At 45.5% G+C, this 18,624-nt stretch overlaps 1 protein-coding gene across 1 annotated transcript in view; it reads left to right on the plus strand.

Moving 5' to 3' along the window:
- The window catches only part of HAUS4 (HAUS augmin like complex subunit 4), an 80,416-nt gene that overhangs the window by 45,676 nt on the left and 16,116 nt on the right, over positions 1-18,624 (plus strand). The window contains exon 6 of the mRNA XM_069761778.1: positions 15,717-15,862. Within this exon, the coding sequence (XP_069617879.1) occupies positions 15,717-15,862 (146 nt within the window). The remainder of the gene's footprint in view (positions 1-15,716; positions 15,863-18,624) is intronic.

Raw genomic sequence — 18,624 nt, forward strand, 5'->3', positions numbered from 1 at the left:
CCTGGCAGAAACCCCTATGTGAAGCATGCACCTGCAAAGTCATAGGAGAGGAGCAGGCGTCTCTTATGTCTAATATGAGAGCCATGATAAGGGAGGAAGTTCAGGCTTCAGTCTCATGTCTGGTACTCCCTCAAGTCTCACCTTCACCTTCGGAGAGGCCGAGGAAAAGACCAAGGATCGAGTACTCTTCCATAGACTCATCATCCTGTGGGTCGGAGGTAGAGGAGGAAGATGAGAGTAGAGATCCCCCGGAGAAAGGGAGAAGATATCTGTTCTCTGCTGCGGACACTGGAGAGCTGTTGGAAGCAGTGCGGCACACCATGCAGGTGGAGGAGCCGCAGCCATCTTGCTCCGTTCAGGACGAAATGTTTGGAGGCTTGCGCTCACAGACATGCAAAGTGTTCCCTGTTAACTCCCATATCAGATCTATGATTCTGGAGGAATGGGAGGAAGCCGAGAAGAGACTGACTATTCCTAAGGACTTCAGACTCCGCTTGCCGTTTAACCCAGAGGAAGTCAAGGAGTGGGTTGATGTACCAAAAATTGACACACCCTTGGCTAAAGTCTCCAAAAGGACGGCGATTCCATTTGAAGATTCGTCCAACTTGAAAGAACCCATGGACAGAAAAGCAGATGGCCTTCTAAAAAGGGCCTGGGAAAGTTCCTCGGCAATTATTGGGGCTAATATTGCAGCGACATCAGTAGCCCGCTCCATGGACCTTTGGCTAGATGATCTTAAGGATCAATTAATAGCTAAAACGTCCAGAGATAATCTAAAATCCCTACCCTTGCTAAAGCTAGCAACTACCTTCTTGGCAGACGCATCTGCAGAATCGGTTAGGTTCGCAGCTAGGGACCAGTCGCTATCGAATGCAGCCCGTAGAGCCATCTGGCTTAAGAGCTGGTCAGGGGACATGCATTCTAAGAATAAATTGTGTGCTATACCCTTTTCCGGGGGCAAGGTCTTCGGACCAGTCCTCGACGATATTTTAGAGAAAGCTGCAGATGTTGAGAGAGGTTTTCCGGAAGAGAAACCTAAAAAATTCCAGCCCTTTCGGAGGCCCCGCTTTAATCAAAAACCCGATTATAGGGGTAAGGGAAAGCAGGGTAGATGGAGCTACCAAAAAGGGGGGGATAACAGGCCTAAAAATAAAGAAACAAGCTACTCTGGACAGGGTTCCAGTTACCGCAGAAAATGACGCCATCAGAGTAGGGGGTCGTCTGACAGGTTTTCTGGAAGGTTGGAGGGAGATCACGTCAAGTCCATGGGTCTTACAGATAGTATCCCAGGGATACAAAATAGAATTCACATCTCTTCCTCCCGAAAGATTCCTGGTATCCAGCTCCCACCTAAAACTGTCATCCCCCATGTGGTCAGATATTCAGGACCTTCTAAAAATGGCGGCCATTGTCCCAGTACCCCCTCAGGAAGAAGGCAGGGGTCATTACTCCAATCTCTTCTCGGTAACAAAACCATCGGGAGAATCGAGAACCATTATAAATTTAAAACCTCTGAACAATTGGGTCATTTACAAAAGGTTCAAGATGGAGTCGATTCGGTCCACCATTCCCCTGTTGGGAAAAGGCATGGTCATGTGCACTCTAGATTTAAAGAGTGCATATTACCATGTTCCCATCTATCTAAACCATCAGAGGTTCCTGCGGTTCGCGGTAGTCTTGGAAGGAAAGATCTTCCATTTCCAATTCCGCTGTCTCCCCTTCGGCCTGGCCTCCGCTCCCAGAGTTTTTACAAAACTTATTGTAGAAGTAGTTGCTTTCCTGAGGAATCAGGATATAATGGTGGTCCCCTATTTGGACGACTTCCTAATAGCAGCAGACTCAGAAGTCCAACTCAGGATCAACTGTCGGTCCCTCATCTCAACTCTAGAGAATCTAGGATGGATTGTAAATTGGCAAAAATCAGACCTAATCCCAAAACCCAAAATAAAATTCTTGGGAGTCATGCTCGATTCACAAACAAGAATGTCCTTCCTTCCGGAGGACAGGCTGAAGGGCATAATACAGAAGATCCGTCACTTTTCCCGAGGTCGGAATACGATCAGAGATGGGATGAAGATACTAGGTCTGATGACGGCGTGTATTCCCTGTGTAAGATGGAGCCAGTTTCATTCTCGACAGCTTCAGAGGGGAGTCCTGAGAAGCTGGAACAGAAGACAAAACTCGCTGAACCGAACTCTGAACCTTACTCCACAGATCAAAAGATCTCTGGGTTGGTGGACTCTTCCCAGGAACCTCCGACTGGGGGTACCATGGCTTCAAACACCAAGCGTTTCAGTTACAACAGACGCCAGTCAGCTGGGTTGGGGAGGTCATGTACTGGGAAGATATTTTCAAGGTCGCTGGAAAGAGGCAGACAGCAACCAGTCATCAAACCACAGGGAACTACAAGCGGTTTGGGAGGTCCTGACGGCAGCACAACATCTGCTACAGAACAAACATGTGAAGGTCTTTTCAGACAACACGACAACAGTAGCATTCCTGCGACATCAAGGGGGTCCAAGACATCCGGCATTGCAAGACCTGGCGGAATGGATATTCAAGTGGGCAGAAAGGTCGGTTCTGTCAATCACGGCAATTCACCTGGAGGGCTCCAAGAACCAGTTGGCAGATTTCCTCAGCAGGAAAAGCGTATCCCCCACGGAGTGGGAACTGAACAACGAGGTGTTCAAAGACCTGTCATCATTGGGGAATGCCGACGGTGGACCTATTCGCTTCAAAGGGAAACGCAAAGCTCAGGACCTTCTACTCCCTAAACCCTTGGGAGAGTCCAGCCGCGATCGATGCCTTCTCATAACCCTGGAATCACGGTCTCCTGTATGCATTTCCTCCTCTAGCGATGATTCCGAGGACACTCAGGAAAATCTGCGAGGACGAGACCAAGGTCATTCTCATAGCTCCTCACTGGCCGAAACGCAGTTGGTTCCCATTGTTGAGAAAACTATCAGTAGAAGAACCCCTCCTGTTGCCGGAGAGAGAGGATCTTCTTCTACAAGGACCAGTTCTACACCAGAATCCAGGAGCACTTCAGCTGGCGGCCTGGATCCTGAACGGAAGGTCTTGAGAGCAAAAGGACTCTCGGATGATGTCATCTCTACCCTTCAAGCGAGCAGGAAGCCGGTAACATCGGCTATTTATTTGAAAATATGGAAGAGATTCTGTGGGTTTTGCGGAGAGACGACAGTTGATACTGACTACCCAAATATCCCCAAAATTCTTGATTTTTTTTTTGCAGTCAGGGTTTCAAAAAGGTCTTAGACCAAGCACATTGAGGGTCCAGATAGCGGCCCTAAGTGTATTCTTTGACTCTTCCCTTTCTGCTCATCCCTGGATTAGCCGTTTCTCTAAAGCCGTCCAGAGACTAAAACCACTGATTAGACGTTCTGTCCCGCCGTGGGATCTGAACTTGGTTCTGAATTTCCTATGTAAACCGGCGTGGGATGTATGGGGGGGATATAGAAGTAGATAAACTCTCTCTCAAAACCGCATTTTTAGTTGCAATCACGTCGGCAAAAAGATTGGGGGAACTACAGGCCCTGTCGGTGCAGAATCCATACTTGCAGATATTCGAGGATAAACTAGTATTCCGACTCGATCCGGCGTTTCTCCCTAAAGTTGTCAGATTCCAATATGAATCAGGAAATTGTCTTACCATCATTTTGCCAGTCCCCTAAAAATCAGAAAGAAAGATTTTATCATAACTTAGACGTAAGGGTCTCGGTGCTCAGGTACCTTGAAATATCCAGACCCTGGAGACAGGACAACAATTTGTTTGTCCAGTTCAGGGGTCCAAATAAAGGTAGGAAAGCGTCTAAAGCGACTATCGCACGGTGGATAAAATCCACGATCAACTTAGCCTATAGAGCTAGCGGGCAAAATTCCCCGGTCAGCATCAAAGCCCATTCATCTAGAGCCATGGCCACGTCATGGGCAGAGAAAGGGGGGGGCGACGGCAGATCAGATCTGCAGAGCTGCATCATGGTCTAGCCTTAGAACCTTTTCGAAGCACTACAAGTTAGATGTAGTATCGCCTCAGTTGGCTTTTGGTAGGAAGGTACTTCAAGCAGTAGTCCCACCCTAAATACCATTCTCCTTTGGTATTTCTCCAGTGTGCTGTCAGGTGGTGAACTGGAAAACAGTAATTAGACCTACAGGTAATTGTATTTCCAGGAATCCATCCTGACAGCACTATTAGTTCCCTCCTTAATGTATGATCTTTATACTCATGTGATGTAACATTTGTATGATTGATTATGTTGTCGGAATAAACCTGTGTTTTTGCATCCATCCAAATGTGTTACTTTGGAAAAGCACTGAAGGGTGGTAGGGGGAGGGTCCTTTTAACCTCTCGTGTTCCTGTCCCATCAAGGATAAGAAGGATGTCCTCCAGTGTGCTGTCAGGATGGATTCCTGGAAATACAATTACCAGTAGGTCTAATTACTGTTTTTTCATCCTCCTTCGCTTCTTTGTCAAGAATAGATCTGGCCTTGGGCAATACACAGATGTTGGGCCTTGTTGGGGAGGTAACATATATGGCTAGAACAATATCGGATCATTCCCCCATGAGTGTGATACTTGAGGGAGTGGGATCTGTACCTCCTAGGGGGTGCATGTGGAGGCTGAACCCGTTCTGGCTACACCTTATTGACTTAGATGGACACACAGGGGGGAAATTAAGGAATATTTTAAAATGAATGCTGGGTCGGCTTCATTATTAATGGTATGGGAGACTATGAAGGCTTACTTCAGAGGGCTCTGTATTATAGGGATATCCCGAGTCAAGGCAGAAAGGATCAGATGTTAAGAGTTGGAGGAGGCTGAGGTGGCATTAATTAACGATCAGTCCCCAGAGGCACAGGGGGGGGGAGGTTAAAGGTAGCTCAGAATAGAGTATGTCAGATGACAATGAAAAAAGCGGAAAGTAGGAGAATGTTTCAAACTGCTAAATACTTTGAAGAGGGGGACAGGGCGGACCATCTCCTTTCCAGAATAGTGACAGCACAGAGAGACTCCACACATATAGTCGCTTTGAAGGGAAGGAGCATACTGGTTGCAAAGCAATTTTGGAGGTGATGACTGAGTATTACTCGGATTTTTATCAATCACGGATACAGCCAAAGATGGAGGAGGTGGATGGTTTCTTGAGAGAGGTACAGCTCCCCAGACTCTCGGAGGCAGATCGGGGTCTTCTTGTGGAGCAGTTTAATTTGGAGGAGCTTGACGCCGCACTGGCCTCTATGCCTAATGATTAAAGCCCCAGGGGTAGATGGGATCCTGGGGGAGGTGTACAAAAAATATAAAGAGATACTGCTTCCTGCCTTATTGGAGGTGTATGCTTCTGGTCTGGTGGAGGGGGAGCTGATGCGGTCCATGCGTGAGGCAATAATTGTTGAGCTGCCAAAACAGGGTAAGGATCCGGCTTCTTATCGCCCAATCTCATTATTAACGACAGATATCAAAATTCTGGCCAAGATGTTGGCTAATCGTCTTAACAAGGTGATATCGACACTAATTCATTGGGACCAATCTGGGTTTATGCTAAGTAGTTCTACAGTGTGTAATCTTAGACGATTGTTTCTCAAAATGCAGGTAAAGGCGGATAATATGGGTCGGAGAGTTGTGGTGTCTTTAGACGCCGCTAAGGCGTTTGATAGTGTGGAGTGGCGGTATTTGTGGGTGTTCATGAAGGCTATGGGTTTTGGGGAGAGATTTATAAGATGGGTGCAGCTGATATATACGTCTCCAAGAGCTAAGATACGGGTAAATGGGCCCTTGTCGAGGGATTTCCCGTTTATATAGGGGAATGCGGCAGGGGTGCCCCTTGTCTCCTCTGCTATTTGCAATTGCTGTTGACCCCTTGGCGGCGATACGGAGGGATAGGGACGTAAAGGGGTTTCGGTATGGAAACTATGAAGAAAAGAGAGCCCTGCATGCGGACGACGTGTTATTGTTCTTGGAAGATGCGCAGGAGTCTCTGGGGGCCGTTATGAATAGTATTACTAAATTTGGGGCTGTTTCCAGATTATCTATTAATCAGGATAAGTCTGTGTTGCTGCCCATGGACGCGGCGGCTCCTGTGACACTAGACCCTGGTGTTTCTATAAGGGTGGTACATGAGTTTAAATATCTTGGCATTGTGGTTTCGGACAAAATAGAGGACTATGTGCGCCTCAACCTGACTCCTTTGCTTGGGAAGTTCCAGCAGAAGATAGGGGCCTGGAAGAAGCTAATTGAGGCTTGAGGCGCTACCAGGAGACAGGCCAGTACACCAGAAGACGTGGAGCCAGCAGGCCACAAATGTGCATGTGTCTGCACAAGCAGTTAGAAACCGACACCATGAGGATGGTCTGAGTGCCCGACATCCACCAATTTTCTAACCGTTTGTGCAGACACATGCACTTTTGTGGCCTGCTGGAGGTCATTTTGCAGGGCTCTGGCAGTGCTCCTCCTGTTCCTCCTTGCACAAAGGCTGAGGTTGCGGTCCTGCTGCTGGGTTGTTGCCCTCCTAATGCCCTCTCTGCATCTCCTGGTGGTACTGGCCTGTCTTCTGGTAGCGCCTCTGGACCCTACGCTGACAGACGCAGCAAAGCTTCTTGCCATATCTCGCATTGATGTGCCATCCTGGATGAGCTGCACTACCAGAGCCACTTGTGTGGGTTGTAGAGTCCATCTTCTGCTACCACGAGTGTGAAAGCACAACCAACATTCAAAAGTGACCAAATCATCAGCCAGAAAGCATTGGTACTGAGATGTGGTCTGGTCTGTGGTCCCCACCTACAGAACCACCCCTTTATTGAGGGTGTCTTGATAATTGCCAATAATTTCCATCTGTTGTCTATTCCATTTGCACAACAGCATGTGAAATTGATTGTCAAACAGTGTTGCTGCCTAAGTGGACAGTTTGAATTCATAGCGGTTTGACTTACTTGGAGTTATATTAAGTTGTTTAAGTGTTCCCTTTATTTTTTTTTAGCTGTGTGTGTGTGTGTGTGTGTGTGTGTGTGTATATATATGTATATTTATATATATATATATATATATATATATATATATATATATATATATATATATATATATAATTTTATTAATTTTTTTTTTTTTTCTCTCATGACTTGAGCCCCAAGGGTGGTTTGCACGTTAATGACCAGGCCAATTTTTACAATTCTGACCACTGTCCCTTTATGAGGTTATAACTCTGAAACGCTTCAACGGATCCTGATGATTCTGATATTGTTTTCTCGTGACATATTGTACTTCATGATAGTGGTAAAATTTCTTCAATAAGACTTGAGTTTATTTGTGAAAAAAAAAATGGAAATTTGACCAACTTTGAAAATGTCGCAATTTTCCCACTTTGAATTTTTATGCCCTTAAATCAGTGAGAAATATCACACACAATACTTAATAAGTAACATTTCCCACATGTCTACTTTACATCAGCACAATTTTGGAACCAACATTTTTTTTTTTTTTTTGTTAGGGCGTTAAAAGTTGACCATCAATTTCTCATTTTTACAACACCAAATGAGATGTGGTCCCTAAAAAAAAAAAAAAAAAAAAAAAAAAAAAAGTCATTTTGAGGGGTCTATATAATAGAAAATACCCAAGTGTGACACCATTCTAAAAACTGCACCCCTCAAGGTGCTCAAAACCACATTCAAGAAGTTTATTAACCCTTCAGGTGTTTCACAGGAATTTTTGGAATTTTTAACCTTTGTCAGGCTGCATAATTTTACAACGTTAACAGGCTGCAGAGGTACAATTGTACCTTCATATATTTTTTTTTTTAAACTCGTTTATTAATTTCAGAGTAGACAAACATTGCACATATTACATTTATCATTATTAAACATACCATCAGATACAAATGATTACAAAACATTATCGCATCCAAAGTTCAAAGGTAATAGACTGTGCATGTTGAATCACTAGTACCTATAAAATACCTACTATACAACTTAAACAACTTTAACCTTTAGTAATAAGTCGCCAAAAGAAAACAGATTCAAGTTTGCTGTGCAACGATGTCCCTAAACCACATGCCCTCCCTCCCGTGCATATATCTAATCCGCGCAGACTACAGAGTATGATGAGATGAGTTCCATCTACCCCAAATTTTTTCGGATTTACCTGGGCACCCTCTATTATGGTACAGTGTTCTTTCATATGGGATAACCGAGTTCACCAGGTCAATCCAAGCTCTGAGAGATGGGGAGGAGCTACCCATCCACCTTAATGCCAGTACCTTTCGTGCTAAGAAGAGCGCTTCTCCAAGGAAGATCCCAGTATGGTGATCCCAGGTCTCTGTATCCCACACCCCAAATAGGCAAGTCAATGGTTCAAGTGGGACAGGGATTAACAATAAAGACGTTAACAATGTCGTGACTTCTTTCCAATAGTGAAAGATTACCGGTCACCTCCATATCATGTGGATAAAATCCGCATCATGCGCGTGACATCGTGGGCAGTCTGACGTCTGAAGGCGGCCCATTTTAAAAAGTCGTGTCGGATTCAGATAGGTCTGATATATAATATATAGCTGGGTCATCCTATTGTTAACTGAGGGAGAAACTTTAGTTGGAGATTCCAAAATATCTTCCCACTCCTCTCCCAGTGTTTCGGGAAGGAGTCCCTCCCATTTCTTTTTTAAGCAGTTAATAGTGAGCCCATCTCCCACGGATAATAGATATGTGTATAAAGAGGAGATGAGTCCCTGAGGACCCTGTGATTTGAGAATGCCTATAAGGGGTAAAGATGAAATTGCTCGACTTGCATCTGCATTTCGCATATGTGACTGGAAAGCTGACCTCAGCTGTAAAAAACGGAAGAATTGAGATCTTGGGATATTGTAGGTATCCCGCAATTGCTCAAAGGACACAAAAACATCCTGGTTATATAAATTACCTACCGAGAGAACACCATATGAGATCCAGAACTCAGTAGATGGGTGATTTAGTAATTCTGGAAAATAACTATTATACCACAGTGGCATTTCGGCTATTATATCTGTATATTTAATAACTTTTTTTAATTTGCCTCCATATTAATCTCGCTTGTCGAAGCAATGGCAGCAAACGGGGAGCACTGACTTTCTCCATTTCCAAAAAACCCAGTGGACAGTCAATCCGGGCAGAATGGATTATATGGCTTTCTGAATTGGGTAGGGGGTTGCTAGGCATCCACTTGCTTATCGCTCTAGCCTGCCCGGCAAGATAATATAGATAAAAGTCTGGTAAGGCTGCCCCTCCCCCCCTTGTCGGTCTCTGTAGAGTAGATAGCTTGAGTTTGGGTCTGGTCTTCCCCCATATAAAGGACGTGGTCAGGGAGTTTAAGTTTGCAAAGAAAGATTTAGGTATTGGCACAGCACTATGTTGGAGACAATAATTAAATTTGGGGAGCAATATCATCTTAACTAAATTAATGCGACCTGCAACGGAGAGAGGGAGTTTGCTCCAAGTTATGAATTTAGATTTGGCCAGGTCCAATAGTGGATAAATATTAAGTCGTAGGTCCAGCTGACTATATTGAGACATATGTATTCCTAGATATTTGAAATTGGAGACTACAGGTAGTGACGAGAGATTTTTGAGACAGGGCATCGGCGCATGAGACAGAGGCATCAGAGCAGATTTATCCCAATTTATATAGAGACCAGAGAATTTGCTAAAATTATCTATAGTCGTTATTACTCGTGGTAGTGTTTCTTCTGTTTTATCCATAAATATGATCATATCATCAGCATATAGACCGATGGTATCCACACGATCCGCAATACTTATTCCTTTGATATCCGTGGAGGACCTTATGCGTATTGCCAAGGCTTCTATCGCGAGGGCAAAGAGGGCCGGGGACAGAGGACATCCCTGACGGGTTCCCCTATGTAAAGTAAAGGAATCAGAGATAGTTATTCACAATTACCCGTGCCCTAGGATTCCTATATAGTGTATCTATCCCTCTAATAAATTTATCTCCAAAACCGTATTTCTGCAGACATGCGGAAAGAAAAGGCCATTCGAGGGAGTCAAACGCTTTAGCTGTGTCTAGGGATGCCAGAGCCCAGTTATTGTCCAATTCTAGGGAGCTATATTGAATCACTGATTGGACCCGCCGAATATTAATAGAGGTATTTTTCCCGGGCATAAAGCCTGTTTGATCTGGGTGTATAAGATCTAATATGATTGTATTTAGTCTAGTGGCCAATATTTTAGTGAAGATTTTATTATCTACGTTCACCAATGATATGGGGCGATATGATCCACATTCCAAGGGGTCTTTTCCCTCCTTCTTAAGTACAATGATATTTGCATCATAAAATGTTTCAGGCATAATTTCTCCCTCCCATATATTCTGAAGCACCTTCAATAAAAGTGGTGCCAGGTGGTCCCGATATATTTTTTATAGAACTCAACGGGAAACCCGTCAGGTCCAGGGGCCTTCCCGGTGGCCATGTCCATTTTAGCCTGTTCCACCTCCTCCAGAGTAAACTCGGCTTCCATAAAAGCTCGCTGGGTTGGGCTCAGTAAGGGGAATGCTATGACTGATAAATAGTCTGTACAGTCAGGGACCCCAAGACCACTACCCGATTTGTACAGTGACTTATAGTAATTACAAAAATTTTGAAGAATTTCCTCGGTGGAGGATACCAACGAACCATCGAGTGTCCTAATCTGTAGTACCGTGTTGGAGGTGTTATGCTGACGTACCAAAAAAGCTAGGAGTGTACTGGCCTGATTCCCCAATTCAAAATAAGACTGACTGGTAAAAAATAATTTACGTTTTGATTTAGTGTCTATATTTTGGGTGTATAATCTTTAAGAAGTGAGCCACTCCACCCTGTTGCCGTTAGTTTGATTGGCCACATAGGCGGCTTCCGAGTCCTTCAGCCGTCGCTCCATCTCGTCATCCTCCCCCGCCGTCACCCTCTTTATATAGGAGATTGTAGAGGACAGACATCCCCTCAAGTATGCCTTTAGAGTGTCCCAGAACAGATTGAGATTCGAGGGGTCTGGGTGAGTAGAGACAAAGCAGTTTAACTGATCAACCGTTCTATCACTAGCATCTATCAGTTTCAGCCAGAAGGGATTCAATTTCCAAGGTATATTATTATTTGACTGACCGTATTTAAGTTTGAGAACAACTGGGCTGTGATCTGATATCCCCCTGCTACCATACCTTCATATATATTTTATTGAAATTTGGCCAATATATTCTGGACCAAAACTGCAGAGATGTCACGAAATTTCAGCCTCTACGGCTTTTCGAAAAAAAAAAAATTATTGCAATTTTAAAACTGAATAGTTACAATTGTACCTACTCAGCCGGACGAAGGTTAAATAAAAATGAACATTTAACTTTTTTTCACACAAAATTTACTTCAGCTCCAATTTGTTTTATTTTACCAAGGGTAACAGGAGAAAATGGACCCCAAAAGTTGTACAATTTGTCCTAAGTACGCCAATACCCCATTTGTGGGGGTAAACCACTGTTTGGGCGCATGGCAGAGCTCGGAAGGGAAGGAGCGCCGTTTGACTTTTCAATGCAAAATTGACTGGAATTGAGATGGGACTCCATGTTGCGTTTGGAGAGCCACTGATGTGCCTAAACATTGAAACCCCCCCACAACTGACACAATATTTTGGAAAGTAGACTCTCTAAGGAACTTATCTAGATGTGTGGTGAGGGCTTTGAACCCCTAAGTGTTACACTACAGTTTATAACGCAGAGCCGTGAAAATAAAAAATCATTTCTTCCCACAAAAATTATTTTTTAGCCCCCCGTTTTGTATTTTCCCAAGGGTAACAGGAGAAACTGGACCCCAAAAGTTGTGCATTTTGTCCGGAGTACGCTGATATCCCATATGTGGGGGGGGGGGGGGGGAACCACCGTTTGGGTGCATGGCAGAGCTCGGAAGGGAAGGAGCGCCATTTGGAATGCAGACGTAGATGGATTGGTCTGCAGGAGTCACGTTGCATTTGCAGAGCCCCTAATGTAGCAGTGGAAACCCCACACAAGTGACCCCATATTAGAAACTAGACCCCTCAAGGAACTTATCTAGATGTGTTGTGAGCACTTTGAACCCCCCAAGTGTTTCACTACAGTTTATAACACAGAGCCGTGAAAATAGTCATTTTTTTCCCACAAAAATGTTTTTTTAGTCCCCCAAATGTTTTTTTTCCCAAGGGTAACAAGAGAAATTGGACCCCAAAAGTTGTTGTCCAATTTGTCCTGAGTATGCGGATACCCCATATGTTGGGGGTACCCCCTGTTTGGGCGCACGGGAGAGCTCGGAAGGGAAGGAGCACTGTTTTACTTTTTCAACACAGAATTGGCTGGAATTGAGATCGGACACCATGTCGCGTTTGAGAGCCCCTGATGTGCCTAAACAGTGGAAACCCCCCAATTATAACTGAAACCCTAATCCAAACACACCCCTAACCCTAATCCCAACGGTAACCCTAACCACACCTCTAACCCTGACACACCCCTAACCCTAATCCCAACCCTATTCCGCTCCACGTTTGGTAAAATTGATAAAGCAGTTTTATTGTTCGGGTCAGTACGATTACAGCGATACCTCATCTATATCATTTTTTTTTAAAATGTTTTGGCGCTTTTATATGATAAAAACTATATAGAAAAAATATTTTTGCAACACTTTATTCTGAGGACTATAACTTTTTCTATTTTTCGCTGATGACGCTGTATGGCGGCTCGTTTTTAGCGGGACAAGATGACGTTTTCAGCGGTACCATGGTTATTTATATCCGTCTTTTTCATCGTGTGTTATTCCACTTTTTGTTCGGCGGTATGATAATAAAGCGTTGTTTTTTTGCCTTTTTTTTTTTTTTTTTTTTTTTTACAGCGTTCACTGAAGTGGTTAACCAACTAGCGGGACAGTTTTTATAGGTCCGGGGGGGGGCACTGACATCAGGTTACAGTGCACTCTGCACAGCACTGTCAGATCAGCGATCTGACAGGCAGTGCTCCAGGCTTGCCGGTGCTTGCTCTGAGCAGGCGCTGGTAAGCCACCTCCCTGCAGGACCCGGATGCAGCCCCGCGGTCATTTTGGATCCGGGGCCTGCAGGGAGAAGGTAGGAGACCCTCGGAGCAATGCGTTCATATTGCGTTGCTCCGAGGGTCTCAAGGAAGCCCGCAGGGAGCCCCTCCCTGCACGATGCTTCCCTATGCCTCTGGAACACTGCGATCATGTTTGAGCGCAGTGTGCCAGGGGCGGTCCGTGACCGCTCCTGGCACATAGTGCTGGATGTCAGCTGCGATAGTCAGCTGACACTCGGCCGCGCTCCCCCCGTGAGCGCGGCCGATCACATATGACGTACTATCCCGTCACTGGAAATTAAGTCGCAGGTCACCTCGGCGGGATAGTACGTCATGGGATTAAAGGGTTAAAGGGAACCTGTCACCCCGTTTTTTGAGATTGAGCTATAAATACTGTTAAATAGGGCCTGCGCTGTGCGTTACTATAGTGTATGTAGTGTACCCTGATTCCCCATGTATGCTGAGAAATACATTACCAAAGTCGCCGTTTTCGCCTGTCAATCAGGCTGGTCTGGTCAGGTGGGCGTGTTCACAGCGCTCTTTTCTTCCCCAGCTTTCCGTTGGTGGCGTAGTGGTGTGCGCATGTCCAGAGTTCCGACTTCCCTGCGCCCACGTGAAGACACAGCGCGCGATCTGCGCTGTAATCCCTTGCATCGGTGGGGGCGGCCATCTTCCTGGGGCCGCGCGTGCGCAGATGGAGTGCTCTGCTGCACGGGGCTTCAGGAAAATGGCCGCGGGATGCCGCGCGTGCGCATTAGAGATCGCGGCGGCCATTTTCCCAAAGCCGAGATGCAAACTCTGCTTTGGGAAAATGGCCGCCGCTGTTATGGCTGGCAATCAGGCAACACAGCGTGCAGTAATCAGCGCACATACAGAGATCTGGCAATAACCAAAAACAATAGGACGAGCTCTGAGACGTGGAATCTCTGTAGACTGCAGTACCTGATCTATCCTCACACAACTATAAGCAGCAGTGGATTGCGCCTATCACTACCTATGCAACTCGGCACTGCCTGAGGAGCTGACTAGCCTGAAGATAGAAATACAAGCCTGACTTACCTCAGAGAAATACCCCAAAGGAATAGGCAGCCCCCCACATATAATGACTGTTAGCAAGATGAAAAGACAAACGTAGGAATGAAATAGATTCAGCAAAGTGAGGCCCGATATTCTAGACAGAGCGAGGATAGCAAAGAGAACTATGCAGTCTACAAAAAACCCTAAAATGAAAACCACGCAAAGGGGCAAAAAGACCCACCGTGCCGAACTAACAGCACGGCGGTGCACCCCTTTGCTTCTCAGAGCTTCCAGCAAAAGTTAATAGCAAGCTGGACAGAAAAAACAGAAAACAAACTAGAAGCACTTATCTAGCAGAGCAGCAGGCCCAAGGAAAGATGCAGTAGCTCAGATCCAACACTGGAACATTGACAAGGAGCAAGGAAGACAGACTCAGGTGGAGCTAAATAGCAAGGCAGCCAACGAGCTCACCAAAACACCTGAGGGAGGACGCCCAGAGACTGCAATACCACTTGTGACCACAGAAGTGAACTCAGCCACAGAATTCACAACACGCCGCGATCTCTAATGCGCACGCGCGGCATCCCGCGGCCATTTTCCTGAAGCCCCGTGCAGCAGAGCACTCCATCTGCGCACGCGCGGCCCCAGGAAGATGGCCGCCCCCACCGATGCAAGGGATTACAGCGCAGATCGCGTGCTGTCTTCACGTGGGCGCAGGGAAGTCGGAACTCTGGACATGCGCACACCACTACGCCACCAACGGAAAGCTGGGGAAGAAAAGAGCGCTGTGAACACGCCCACCTGACCAGACCAGCCTGATTGACAGGCGAAAACGGCGACTTTGGTAATGTATTTCTCAGCATACATGGGGAATCAGGGTACACTACATACACTATAGTAACGCACAGCGCAGGCCCTATTTAACAGTATTTATAGCTCAATCTCAAAAAACAGGGTGACAGGTTCCCTTTAAAACATAATGCATGTTTAGTATCTCTGTAAAAGTAATTTTGCCAGGTCATTTCTACCCTAAAATAAATGCTGTAATTATTTAAAAAAAAAAAAACAAAATAAAGTGTGGTATTGCGCTTTATTTGATATTTTGCCTTTTTGGAGTTGTTCTTGTTGTTTTTTTTTTTTTTTCTGTTTTACTGCTTTCCATTATATTACATGATAAAATGGATGGTAACATTCAAAAGTACAAAATGTCTCATAAAAAAACAAGTTATGGCTCTTGGAATAGGGAGAGGAAAAATGAAAGCTCAAAAGAAACGATCCCCAGCTATTTTTGAGTATTATATAAAACTCAGTTTAAGAAGTGTAAGTGTTATTTTCCCTATCATGTTACTGTATATTCCAAACAAAGAAGTGCATTAGGAATAGTGGAGGTACACTATATAAATTTCTCCTGAAGATCGTGTCTTGTTGGCCAAGGAGACTGATCAGAACAGGCCCATGTCATACAAGATCCTCGTGTGTGGGTCTTTATATGAACCACTATTAGTTTGGGGTGGCAAAGGTTAAATATGTTTGCTTAGTTTTATGTGGATCCTGAATCGGTAGCTTTACCTGTTCTTGATGACTATAACTAATTACCTGTTCTTATTTATGCCTTATTCTTCAGATGAGGAAAGTGAAGTTCTCCGTACTGCAAAAGCTGTTCGTCTGGCCACAACACTGGAGGATGAAAAAAGGAGGTTAAAAAATGAACAAGAAAAACATCAGGAAATGGGGGCTGCACTTGAAAAACAGCACGAGATGTATCCCCGTGTAAGTTAATGGGGAGAATCTACATCTAGGTGCATGCCTGGAGATCCGGCCATGGATAATTACTATATAATATGGCAATAACATAACTTACATTGAGGTGTCTTTCATCTCGTCTAACGCCACATTCCAGTGTCAGATCTGCTCTGCCTGCGCCATCCACTGACTGACATAGTGAAGTTGCTTTTTTTGTGTATTTTTTGTGAAAAATCCAGCGTCTGTAAAGATGTAACTTTACTGTCCTATAAAGTATTAAAGGGAACCTGTCACCCCCAAAATCGAAGATGAGCTAAGGCCACCGGCATCAGGGGCTTATCTACAGCATTCTGTAATGCTGTAGATAAGCCCCCAATGTATCCTGAAAGATGAGAAAAAGAGGTTAGATTACTCACCCAGGGGCGGTCCGGTCCTATGGGCGTCGCAGTCCGGGGCCTCCCATCTTCATAGGATGACGTCCTCTTCTTGTCTTCACGCTGCGGCTCCGGCGTACTTTGTCTGCCCTGTTGAGGGCAGAGCAAAGTACTGCAGTGCACAGGCGCCGGGAAAGGTCAGAGAGGCCCAGCACCCCCCCAGGTGAGTATAATCTAACATCTTTTTCTCATCTTTCAGGATACATCGGGGGCTTATCTACAGCATTTCAGAATGCTGTAGATAAGCCCCTGATGCCGGTGGGCCTAGCTCATCTTTGATTTTGGGGGTGACAGGTTCCCTTTAAAGTCTCTGAAGAATTTGGGGAGCTATTAAATAGCCCTCATGTGGATCACTTAGTGTAAGGGTCACAAAAGAGTTTTATGGCTATATAACTGTGTGCAGAATTATTGGGCAAGTTGTATTTTGATCACATGATACTTTTCATACATGTTGTCCTACTCCAAGCTGTTCAGGCTTGAGAGCCGACTACCAATTAAGTAAATCGGGTGATGTGCATCTCTGTAATGAGGAGGGGTGTTGTCTAATGACATCAAAACCCTATATAAGGTGTGCTTAATTATTAGGCAACTTCCTTTCCTTTGGCAAAATGGGTCAGAAGAGAGATTTGATGGGCTCTGAAAAGTCCAAAATTGTGAGATGTCTTGCAGAGGGATGCAGCAGTTTTGAAATTGCCAAACTTTTGAAGCATGATCACCGAACAATCAAGCGTTTCATGGTAAATAGCCAACAGGGTTGCAAGAAGTGTCGGGCAAAAAATACGCAAAACTGCCCATGAATCGAGGAAAATCAAGCGTGAAGCTGCCAAGATGCCATTTGTCACCAGTTTTGTCATATTTCAGAGCTGCAACGTTACTGGAGTAACAAAAAGCACAAGGTGTGCGATACTCAGGGAAATGGCCAAGGTAAGGAAGGCTGAAAAACGACCACCTTTGAACAAGAAACATAAGATAAAACGTCAAGACTGGGCCAAGAAATATCTTAAGACTGACTCTTCAAAGGTGTTATGGACTGATGAAATGAGAGTGACTCTTCATGGGCCAGATGGACGGGCCAAAGGCTGGACCAATAAAGGGCAGAGAGCTCCACTCCGACTCAGACGCCAGCAAGGTGGAGGTGGGGTACTGGTATGGGCTGGTATCATCAAAGATGAACTTGTGGGACCTTTTCGGGTTGAGGATGGAGTGAAGCTCAACTCCCAGACCTACTGCCAGTTTCTGGAAGACAACTTCTTCAAGCAGTGGTACAGGAAGTCTGTATCGTTCAAGAAAAACATGATTTTCATGCAGGACAATGCTCCATCACATGCCTCCAACTACTCCACAGCGTGGTTGGCCAGTAAAGGTCTCAAAGGAGAAAAAATTACATGGCCTCCTTGTTCACCTGACCTGAACCCCATAGAGAACAGGTGGTCACTCATAAAATGTGAGATCTACAGGGAGGGAAAACAGTCCACCTCTCAGAACAGTGTCTGGGAGGCTGTAGTGGCTGCTGCACGCAATGTTGATCGTAAACAGATCAAGCAACTGACAGAATCTATGGATGGAAGGCTGTTGAGTGTCACCATAAAGAAAGGTGGCTATATTGATCACTAATTTTTTGAGGTTTGGTTTTTGCATGTCAGAAATATTTATTTCTAAATTTCTCCTTCGCCTCATTGGGGGACACAGGACCATGGGTTATGCTGCTGTCACTAGGAGGCTGACACTAAGCTGAGACAAAAAAAGGTTAGCTCCTCCCCTGCAGTATACACCCTCATGCTGGCTTCCAGAGACCCAGTTCAAGCTTAGTGTCCGTAGGAGGCACACTGATTTTTAATCTCACTGATTTTTTAACCTTCCTATTCCGGACGAAGGGGGCGACGGATTCTTTCAAGGTCCGCTCTCCCCCGAACCAACAACAGGCGAGCACAGGAGTTTCACCTCACCGTATCCTCTCCTGCGACGTGGGAGCCACTGCCTGAGCTGACCTTTTTTGGGCGACGGTCCCTTTCCCGGGCGCCGATCTCCCCACCTTGTACAGACGAGCACTGGTGTTTTACCTCCAGTATCCTCCTCTGCAGCCAGGCTTTTTATTGCCAGACATCTGCCCTGTCCACCAGGTTCTCCCTCGGCTGTACAGAGGCTCTATTCCCGTGGCGTCCGTGCAGACCACACTGCATCACCAATGTCTATGCGTGATTCAGGTGGTGGACGGTTCCTCTCCACCCCCCTGTCTGGGGCTGGTGGATGGAGGCTTCCCAACCCCTGCCATACAAGGCACTCATCACCTCATCGGGGTAAGTGTCTCATGGGGATGGGGGGGGGGGGTCGCCGGTTTTGCGGTCCGGAGGGCTT

Source organism: Ranitomeya imitator, chromosome 1 (assembly GCF_032444005.1).
Source record: "Ranitomeya imitator isolate aRanImi1 chromosome 1, aRanImi1.pri, whole genome shotgun sequence".
Taxonomy (NCBI): domain Eukaryota; kingdom Metazoa; phylum Chordata; class Amphibia; order Anura; family Dendrobatidae; genus Ranitomeya; species Ranitomeya imitator.